The 11,953-nt window shown below is 30.3% G+C and overlaps 1 protein-coding gene across 1 annotated transcript; it reads left to right on the top strand.

The window, feature by feature from the left end:
* The first annotated feature begins 8,596 nt into the window (after nt 1-8,596).
* LOC141639175 (dirigent protein 23-like) lies at nt 8,597-9,181 on the top strand. Its single transcript, XM_074448355.1, has one exon. The coding sequence runs from the start codon at nt 8,597-8,599 to the stop codon at nt 9,179-9,181; it is 585 nt and encodes a 194-aa protein (XP_074304456.1).
* Nucleotides 9,182-11,953: the final 2,772 nt, after the last annotated feature.

Genomic DNA, 11,953 nt, shown 5'->3' with positions numbered 1-11,953 from the left:
AATGTAATTTTCTAATGTGGAGCCTACCTATGATCTTAACAACAAATTCTTTACAAGTGTTTTGGGTAATTTATTTAATTCGTTATTAGTTTATTACTACATTTTTAATTTAATTTAATGTCAATTCTCTAATTTTAATTTCAATTCATATTTTTTTATTTAATTGTTGATAAACTAAATATTATATCTAATTATATTCATACAAGATCAGTACATGATAATTTAAAGTTAACCCGTGTATTTTTTTACACGGGAGTAAAACTAGTAGAGATATTGAATCTCAACAAACCTTTTCATGTTTCTCTCGTATAATTTTGATGCTGACGCCTGACGGTCTTAAATCCAAATCATGAACTGACAAATTGGGCCTTTTAATGTTTTCTAAAAAATTTCACTTCGGCCCATCTTGTAACTAAATCTTGGTACTGCCATGAAGCTCGAAAAAAATTCATTCAAAATTTTTTTCTTTTGTTACCAATCTACATAGTATAAAAGACAAGTTTTTTCTTGGTTTTTGATTGGCTGGTGAATTTCTAAATGTGGGTCCCGCCATATCTCCTATACCATTTAATTACCTTCTCTCCTCAAACCAATTTCTCTTATTTCTATCTTAATTGCTTATGTTAAAACATAAGTTAAAATGTCACAATTTACATAAATGTTGCAATTTACAATTTTACATACATTCAACGGATACCAAAGTTGGTTGGTGTGAGTGGTAAGGGCTCTCATCTCTTAAACAAGTGGTCAGGGGTTCGATTCCTGATTCTTGCGAATGAAAAAGCCAAACTTGGGAGGGGTCAACCCATTAAATTGCCTTCAGTACCCCGAAGGAGATTGCCCCAGCTGTCGGTAGGGGATACTCCTGGTCAACACCAAAAAAAAAAAACATACATTCAACGGGTTTAACATGTCAAATACCTTTAATATAATTCTAACAAAATACGGTTGTATAATATCTGATATTCAAATCTCCAAATATGGACTATTTATATTGTCACGGTATTGAACACTTAATCACGCTCAATTATATGTTCATGTATCTAATGATAGTGCCTGCTATTAAGACCCATGCATTTTTTGCACGGGAATAAAACTAGTTACTGTATTATTTCAAACACAAATTCTTATAGCAATAGTTTAATTGTTTTAAGTTGTACAAGAGATAAGACGACTACTGATATTGAAATGGTATTTAGTATTCTCTCTCTTCCACTTTTATTGTATCTTTTCTAAAATTTATTCCAAATTAATTGTCTTTTCTAAATTTAATATGCTAAAATGGTTGGAATACCATTATTACCCCTAATCGTTTAACCATCACTCCCTCTATCAAAATGACATTGTCCATTCTTTATAATTAAAGGGGTATATTAGTAATTTTATCCTTAATCTTTAAATCTTCCCAAAATAGAAAGTAAGACAGTAAAAGTGGAATATAAAAAGTACCGCACAAATATTTGATTAAGAGAAATCATAAGTTATGATAGTACTCATAATCGATTTAAATAAGACAACAATTAAAGGAGAGTTATAAAAGATCTTAGTAACTTAATAATAATATTTAAGACGGTGTTAACCAATCAATCAATCAATACATATATATAAAGTAGGAACTTTTCGAGCGATATTAGAGAGTCTAAATTTTTTAGAATTTCTAACAAGAGTAGATTTCGAAACAAATTTAATAAAATTATCCTAATAAAAGTAGATTTCTTAATATTTAATAAAATTACCCTAATACAAGTAGATTAAACAATACATGTATATAAAGAAATAACTTTTCGAGCGATATTAGAGAGTCTATATTTTTTAGAATTCCTAACAAGAGTAGATTTCGAAACAAATTTAATAAAATTATCCTAATAAAAGTAGATTTCTTAATATTTAATAAAATTACCCTAATACAAGTACATTAAATTTATTTTAATAAGATTATTCTAATATAAGTAGCAGATACTCAAAATATACAATGTAACTAATTATATGGTATATTAATAACATAAACATTATTCATATACTATATCTTAAATTTCATTAGTCATATTAACTGAAAAGTTAATTGAAACTTAAAAAAATAGCTTAAAAGGTAACTGAAAATTAAAAACTTAAAATTTAATTGATTAAGTAAAAAATATTTGGCAAACTGATCGAAAGGTAACTGTTTTTTTGGTAAAATGATATAAAAGGACATAATAGGTTCTCTATATTTAATATTATAAATTGAAGAAATAAAAAAAAACAGGTAGCTCCCCTTATTTTGGAAAATAATGTATCTATCACATACTTACAAAAAAATTAAGATAAATGAAATTTTGGTCAAAAGTTTATTTCTTTGAAATAAAGCTTAAATATGAGATTTTTCATGATCTCCCGACCTTCCTCATATCTAATTAATTACTTCTTGATGTTTTTTCTGGCAATGTTTACTTGTTTTTGACCCTATTGTTTACATCTCAAGTTCCTTTTTTAATTTTATAATCTATATTATAGCTATGGGTTCAGAATAAATATTAGTAATTAGGCATTGTAACACAAGATACATATATACTCTAAAATCATGAGGAACAAAATAAATAAATAATTGGTTCAAAATAAATGTTAGCTTTCCACATAAGAATAAAAATTATTGTTAGCTCTAGAATAAGAAAAAACAAATTTGATCAAAAAGGAAAATCTATCACAAATGTCCAACTATATCGCATTTGTCTTGGAAGTAGCGAATATAAATAAATTTTCAGGCTTAAATTGAATTTTAAATCGTGCCAACCACGAGTGTTATATATGGATAAAAATAATATCAGAATTATTTGAGAAAGGTATAGAATAGACGAGTATATGACATTTAAATGAAACGAAACTATTTTAAGATCTCCCCAAGTTGAAGCGGATATGGATTTGAAAATTTTTACCTGCGACAAGTAGGAGCATGTAATTTTTCTATTAAATACGGGTATAAGAGGGCCTACATCTGTCATGTCTTATCCCCCATATGACATCCTTTCTTTTAGGAGTCATTTTTTGTTTTTAATATGCGAGATTTGGTAGAGTATTTTAGTTGGTGTAGACTTTGATTGGGAGCAAGATTCATTATCTTTTAGGAATTTCACACTAAATGTACTTCATCCTTTTCGCAATGATCTTCCATATTGCTTCTACACAGTCATCAATGCAGAAGTTTGACCATGATTTTCGACATGTTAATGGTCAAAGTTATAAAAGTTGACATCTAAGAAGCAAGGTGTAAGATGTTTAAGAAGGGAAGAGAGTATACATGATGATTTTTTTAATATAATTCTTAATGGTATGTTCTACCAAGTGTGGTATGTCAGTTAAGTTGTTGAGGAACATTAACTTCGTAAGAGAATTATCTAACGGGATCTATCTTATTATCAATCGCCTTGGAAAATTCATAGTAGAAGGAAAGATACTTACGGGTTCCAAAGTCAGTAAAAGGTACTGAAAACGTTCATTCGATGTAATAGAATCAGAGATATTTTGATTGTGTTTAAAGACTACTAATTCTATTGAAATTCAGTTTGGATTGGAGTTTTGCGAGATGTTTATAATGAGTAAATACTCTTAATTGTAAATAGTCAACGTAAAATTATGATGTAAGAGATCTAACATTTTCCCTCAACGCACTAAATATATATAATTATGATATATACTTGTTGTTTTTTGTAACATCATTCAGTTTTACGTAGTTGTAAAATAATTTACAAAACTCATAAAGACATGTCTCCGTTATTAAGGGTTCATATTGGTGAGCTTCACCACATTTATAGAGAGAGCATTTTGTATTTAATTAAAAACCGGTTGTGCCTGTAACAATGAAAAGGCTAGCTACATAATAATTACTATAACTATGTCACTAGATGTTATACTAATCGATGGCAAAACTTTTATGCTAAAAGCACTAATAATTCATCGGTTATCATCTACACCAATCAAGATTTTTTTTTTCGTCAATGACAACATAGTAGGACTTTTTTTTTATCAAGTTAAGAATATATTTTTACAAATAATCCTAATGGGAGCCCCGTGCATCGAACGGGCTTTACAACTAGTATATATAACTAAAGGAGGCTTTTTTTTCTAATTATACTATTAGCATTAGAATTAGGAGATAATTAATTATTTACAATTTTTCTATTATAATTAGGAATATAATTTTCCTATTAGAATTTTCCTATTAGAAATAGGAAGCTTTTTTTTTCTAATTATACTATCGGCATTAGAATTAGGAGATAATTAATTATTTACAATTTTCTATTATAATTAGGAATATAATTTTCCTATTAGAATTTTCCTATTAGAAATAGGAAATAAATTAACAATTTATTAAGGCTTTTTTTCCTAATTATACTATTAAAATTAGGAGATAATAATTATTTCAAACTTTTCTATTATAATTAGGAATATGATTTCCCTATTAGAAATGAGAATCAATTAATTATTTTATAATTTTATTATTAGAAACAGAAAATAAATTAATTATCTATAATTTATTAATATTAAAAAATTATTCATTAGTATTTGTTGACTTTTTATTAAATTAGAAGGAAAAAAAACCTTTGATATATTTATAATATCCAATTTTATAACAACTTCTAATTAAAAAAATGAGGTATTATGAGGCTAAAAGGCAGTTCATAGACTATATATCTGAGGTAGTACCTCTTATTGCTTATTTTCTGAGTTTTATTTTAAAGTTTTTAAGTTCTGCTTTAGTATAAAGTTTTTGAGCACATTTACTAAAACATTACACTAAAAAAATATAATATTGCTCAAAAACTATATTTATAAATGGTAATATGCTCAGAAAAAATGTGTATATGCTCAAAAACTACAAGGTCTGAGGTATTACCTCAGATGCGTAATCATTTTTCTCGGCTAAAAGGCCCTATGCCGAACTGGGTTGTGACAAATGTGCATGCATAATACGTACTACATGAAATTTACTCATGTAAAGAGTAAAATGAGCGCTGAAATATGCCTCTACGTCTTTTGTTATTGTTAATGTCATATTTAATTATACATAATACGAAGTTTATTTTTCAAATGTCATAAGTATTTCTCCTACTAATTTTAAAGTTATTTCCCTCACAATACACTTCAACTTCTATTGATAATTTATTATTATATTATTCACATTCATTTGTCATTATATAAAAGTATATTAATCAAAATTTAAATAAGACCATATTCACAAATTATTGATAAGTACAAAGTTTGATATCTATTTTTCAAGGAGTATTAAAAGATAAATAAAGTTGCTGCTAATTTGCGAATCGAAATATCATATTATGACAAATGAGTAAATGGTTTGAAAAACTTTATTGTGCGATTGTTTTACAATTTAAAGTAAAAATGGTACCACGAGTAATAAAATAGATTTGAATGAAGCCTGAAGGTAAATTAGATACACTTATTATAGAAATATGTATAAGGTTAAGATTCAATTCAAGCGACAATCAACATTAAAAAAAAAGTCATGAAAAATACATAAAAGGGTAAGAGTAGTTTTTCCCTAACATAGTGAAGACCGTCTCTCTCAAGCTTTTCTTCTGACAAATTTACATGCATAAAAAACGGTACTATTCAATTATATGGAGCAAAATAATTATTGTTGATGCTATAATTTTTTTTTTTTTGTGTGTAAATTGAGCACATCATCACTATAATTTAGGGAGAGATACAAATTGGGGAAGGGTGAGACATATTCGTCATGCGTAATAGTTAATACGATGCTTTAACCACCTTTAGACAAAAATACAAAAATAAAAGAAAAAATTTAAACCTAAAAGGAGGTCACGTACTTGCCAACTCTTCTATAGTTCTCTACCTCATTAATATTCTCTTGAAGTTTATGACATTTATTTCATACTAATAAAAAAATGATTACACTGCTTCGTATGATTTGTGATTTATAACTTTTCGCTATCTTATTTGAACTTGCTTAAATTTATATATTTTAAGTGAATAACATTAGTTATAAATATGATAAAGTTTGATCTTTAATTTCCTCAGAGATAAAAAAAACTCAATTTTTATTTTCCTATAATATACTAATTAAATATCATAATGTAAAATAATAAATTACACCACAATCTACTATTTCAATATGTCGATGATCAACACTCAAAATAGCACATTTGTTATTTAAATAATATAAAAACTCTCAAAATGTTAATAAAAATGTCCAATCCTGGTTATCAAATAAAACCTAAGTTTCTGCATTTTGTTCAACTTAATTTTTACGGGATGTAAAAATGATGAAGTTCAGAAAGTAGCAATTAGTTTTCTGAGTTAGATGGACTTTTCAAGAGAGTGATGAAAGTCTTGCATTTTAGACCGTTTTATGTGTAAACCGAAGGGATTAAGTAGTGGGCTAAAGGTTGTTTTGAGTGGGAACGAGGTTAATTGCGACGAGTTGGTTGACTAAAGTTTTTCCTTACTAGATCGAGAAAGGAGATAATAATTATGAGATAATAAAATTTAAAGAAAAAAGGACAATAAAAATGAGATGGAGGTGGTAAGATTTATTTATGCAAAATGAAATAAATAGCAAAGTTCGTGCATATATATAATATTCATATTTATTCAGTTTACAAATATAGTACCCAAACACTTTGTTTGAGTATCTGGAATGGAGGAAGGGGAGGGGACGAGAAAAAGACTAAGAAGGGAAAGAGAGAGAAAGATAAGAGGGAAGATTGCTTCTTAAATTTTTCTTTGTTGAAGGAGAAATAAATTGACTTTGATAAGGGAGACGGGGATCCATATCATCTAGAGTAAAGATTGGTGTTTCATGGAGGTGAATGTGATTTATGACTTCTTAGATGTAAAACGTGGCAGAAAGGTAGTGATAGTGGTAGTGGATTGGAGGTTATTTCAAGTAGTAAGAACTAATCACAATGGCTAATGTTTTATTTTGCGGGTAAATTAGTGGGATGGAGGGATGATGCATTTATGGAGGGTGATGAGTTTACCGAGGATAGTGATAATAAATAAGGTTATTTATCAGCAAAATATCGCTTGCATTAAAACATATATGTAACATGAATAATAACAAGAAACCCCAAAAGATCATACTGATAAACTTAATCTTGACCCCATTAATCCAAATTAAAATAAAATCTTAATTCTAACAACATTGTCAAGAGCAAGGGTTAGTTTCCATTGGATTGTGGATTTTTTTTAAAAGGAGGGGTTTAGTTTTTCACTTGGTTGGATAAATTTGAGAGAAGTTTCGAAGATAAGGATCGATCTTTCAAGCGATGAGATTGTTTTAGATAATGTGTGTAAATAGGGAAGAAAAATAGGGGTCTAGGTGAAGGATTTTGTTTTAAATGGGAAGATGAAGGGCAAGACTATTGTTATAAGGGGGTGTCATAAACAGCCTCAGCCATGTAGTATTGCGTTGGAATTTGGTTCACATTTAAAGGCACGTCTATAGTTTGATCGGAAGATATGACATTTAACTACCTGTAAATGTTTTTACGTAACTACCATTTGACCCAATAATGATTAAATTATGATTGTTATGCTAAAGAAGGAGATTTGTTCCATTATTGAGTTGATTGTGCAAAGTAAATATTATTGTTTTCCTTGACCAATTGAAAAACAAACAGGTATTAATGAACAAAATCTAAAAACTCTCAGTCCCAAGTATCACATATATAAACTTCATATTTGTTTTATTTCCCTAAAAAAACAACATTGTCGAGAGCAAGGGTTAGTTTCCATTGGATGGTGGATTTTTCTAGAAGTAGGGGTTTAGTTTTTCACTTGGTTGGATAAATTTAAGATATGTTTCGGAGACAAGGATCGATCTTTCAAGGGATGATATTGTTTTAGATCATGTGTATAAATAGGGAAGAAAAATAGGGGTCTGCGTGAAAGATTTTGTTTCAAATGAGAATATGGGAGCCAAGACTATTGCTATAGAGAGGGGGGGGGGGGGGAATCATGTTGACCCTAGCCATGTAGTATTGTGTCGGAATTTGGTTCACATTCAAACGTACTTTTATAGTTTGACCGGGAGATATAACATTCTAACTACTTCTAAATATTTTTACATAATTACAATTTGATTTAACAATGATAAAATTATGTTTGTTATTCGAAAGAAGGAGATTTGTTGCATCATTGAGTTCATTATGCAGAGTAGATATGAATGGACCGTTTACTTTGGCTATGACACCGGCCTTTTTGTGGCAATGAGGAGGGTATTCGTGGCATTCATATATATCCAGTGAGATAGCATGTAGCTGTCGAAAATAATTCATAGCTTAAAATAAGTCTTGTCCAATAATGAAGTAGTCTCCGTAACATAGTTGTAGTGCTGTAAGCAATCACAACAAACTCGGTCAAAATGTATTCTTATTAGACGTGGTGTAACATAACGTAGTTGGTAATGTGGAGTAACAAATTACGGAGTTAATGAGTTATAATAATTTTTAAAATACGTGTGAGTTGGTTGCAAGGTGTCTGTCCCAACGTCATCGCAATAGCGTAATAATATAAAATGGCTATCAAACTCATACATGATACATTATTCCAATTTCCAATCCTACACTAGAAAGCCGAGATGACCAAGATTAGTCTCCTCCTAATTCAAATCTTCAAGTTTTTAGCTATAACAGTCATAATTGTAGGATACACACAAGCGGGTTGGGCTGAAGCCGGGCACGTAAAATGGGGCGAAACTAGTCGTCATAACCAGTATGAGCACAAAACCATCCTACAATTCTACTTCCACGACAACATCACCGGAGACGCTCTGACTGCAGTCAAGATAGCCGAGCCGGAAGACGCCTCCCCGGGTGTTACTGGGTTTGGCAAGTTGTTCATGGCTGATGAGCCGCTTACCATTCATCCAGACCCGGCTTCCAAGCTAGTTGGTCGAGCTCAAGGGATGTGGGGACGATCCTCCATGACTGATCGTACCCTCTTCATGTCCTTCACTTATGTCTTCTTTCAAGGCATCTACAATGGCAGCTCCGTTAGCATTTTGGGCCGAAACTTGGTCACTCAGCCCATTAGAGAAATGCCCGTTGTTGGTGGGACTGGACTATTTAGGATGGCCAGAGGCTATGCTTTAGCCCAAACTTACTTTATTAATACTACTTCCTTGAATGCTGTTGTTGGTTATAATCTCACTATTTTCCATTAAATCTTTTTCATTTTCGTTTATATTGTTTGTACGTGGATCATATATTATCGTATCATAATCTTTACATTTTCTGGTAACATGTCTCCATCTATTGAATCCTGTAACGTCTTGTGTTGGTGATTACGAAAGACCACAGTCAAACTTCAATAACATATAATTTCCATATAATCCTTTATCTATAAAAGCTGAAGTCAATAAAGCTCTCCTATTGATCCATGGTTTTTAAGGTTTAAAAAGAAAAAAAAATTAAGGTAGGACCCCCCATGTTCATCCTACACATTTAATTACCCTCTCTCCTATATTTCACTTGATTTGCTTTTCTTTTTTCTTTTTTTCAAACTATCGAGTTTACGATATTTTAATTTTAGTTTTAACTTTTTTTATAATTACATATTACATATTATACATATATATTTTCCTAAAATGTTAGGAATACATCTGAATGAAAACAATTAAAAAAATTACAAAATGAATAAAATTACAAATTATTTGTACTGGTTTTCTTATTGATAGAATGATAGGTACCAAATAACATTCCTATAAAAAAAAATGCAAGTCTCGATAAGAATTAAAGCACATTCATATAATTATAATTCATAATGTTAAGAAATATACAAAATTTAGCAAAATTTGAAGAATATTCATATAATTATAATGTTAAAAAAAATACACATGGTAAAGATTTTAATGATTATAAAAAAGTACCAGCAATAATTTTCTTATCTTAAAAAACCACAAGTCTTACACAGCATTATTATGAGACAAAAACATTTATTTAGTAATCAGGCATCAACAATATCATATTTACAATTTCAATACCGTCATTTGAATTTAACATTTGAATAAAGAAGCTCAATTCATTATATGGTTACAATAATAAATAAGAGGCCCGATTAAATTCAATACCGTCTCTATGGAAATTTATATTACTACGATATTGAACACTTAACATCTGTTATTACGACCCGTACATTTTTTTTTGCACGGGTGTAAAACTAGTTTTGGCTTAGGTAGGTAATTCATATTTGACGCAAACATTATTAAGGTTGTAAGACACGGGATGGAGTACCAAAGTGGGACAAACGATCAAGTCTTGTCAGAGTCCGGAAATGGATTAATGAGGATTCCTTCATTTTATCACACTTTTTATTTTGGTTGAATTTATATGACAACAATATTCAACCATCAGGGAACAATTGATTTCTAATGTTCTAAATATTTCACGTTTCAAGAAATTCGACAATACTTCTTATATATACATATGCCGGTTCCAAGACTATACAATTGGATGTACAATGCTATTATACATCTTAAATTATTTTAGTCTTTTTTCAAAAACTTTTGCAAAAATAAAATAAAATAATGTAATTCAATTTTCAATCTAATCCTCTTTCTCTCTCTAACTACTTCCATATTTTTCTAACTTCTCTTCATTTTCAACCATCATCCAATTAATAAAGGATGGCGATAGGGCGCCACCGGGTGGTACACAATTTCGGTGCCACCCTAATTAAAATATTAAAATAATACAAAAAATAAAAGTAGTTTAGATTTTATGCGCACAATACTGAAGGGCATAAAAGTCAAATTTCTTTCTCTATTAGCAAGATGAGCCGATGTTTACATGGTATGTTTTGCATGTTTCTTCATTAATGAAGCCTTTCAATTAAGTATATTAGGTGTACTCTGAAAATTTTACACTGATTGATCTCTTGCTATCCAACCATGAGACTCATTAGATTTAGTTTTGATTGTAAAGGAACTTCATCTTGTTAAATGCTACTCTAACAAACGTAACCAATATCTCCAGCCAAAAATTTCCGTAAATCGATTTTTTCGCGTACCACATTACTGTGTACTCCGTATTAAATAACTTTATGATGCCTATTTCAATTAGTATTGTGATTCGACTACGATGAGATGTTCCATTAGTTTAGTATTCGTGTCGGTTGAAACAAAAAGTATTATACCATTTACACCATTGTCGATAAATGATGGACCCAAAACGGGTGTTAGACAACCGCAGAAGCCAGTGGTACACTGGAGATGAACATGGCAGCGGGTGGTGTCAAGCGAGACTTCGTTAAACAAACCTACATCATTAAGATATGAAAGTAGTCTTCCAATTTTGCCCTTCATCAAATGATTTGACTAAATCTTTGAAAATGTTAAAAATATTGTTTAATTTACAAAAATACCCCCGGTGGTACTGAAACTGGGTACCACCGGGTGGCGCCATCTCATTTTCCATTAATAAATCATCTTCTATTTTTCTCTCTTAAATTATGGTTTATGGCATATCGGCACCCCCAAATGTCTTCCGTTGCTACTCAAATTTTGCGTGGCCGCTTTATCTGAATCGAGGAACTTTCTATGTAATTTCCGGAGAATTTTGTTCCGGGACTCTGGAATCCCGAAAAACCATGTATTCACTTCAATTTGAGCCGTTCGGGAGGTCGTATCAGACCCGGTTTTTTCTTCTCCCTGTTTTTCAATCACGCGTCCGAGGTCAATTCAGAAGTTAACATATTCGATTCAGCCTCAAATAACGAGCATTAAACGAGTATAATCCATTTTTCACGATTATCTTAAGGTTCGACGAATGCTGGTTTATGGCATACCAACACCCCCAAATGTCTTCCGTTGCTACTCACATTTTGCGTGGCCACTTTACCTGATCCGAGAAACTTTCTATGTGTTTTCCGGAGAATTTTGTTCCAGGGCTCTGGAATCCTGAAAAACTGTGTATTATATACACTTCAATTTGAGTCG

The sequence above is a fragment of the Silene latifolia genome, unplaced genomic scaffold (assembly GCF_048544455.1).
Source record: "Silene latifolia isolate original U9 population unplaced genomic scaffold, ASM4854445v1 scaffold_290, whole genome shotgun sequence".
In the NCBI taxonomy this organism is placed as follows: domain Eukaryota; kingdom Viridiplantae; phylum Streptophyta; class Magnoliopsida; order Caryophyllales; family Caryophyllaceae; genus Silene; species Silene latifolia.
This window is presented reverse-complemented; position numbering and strand designations above follow the sequence as displayed.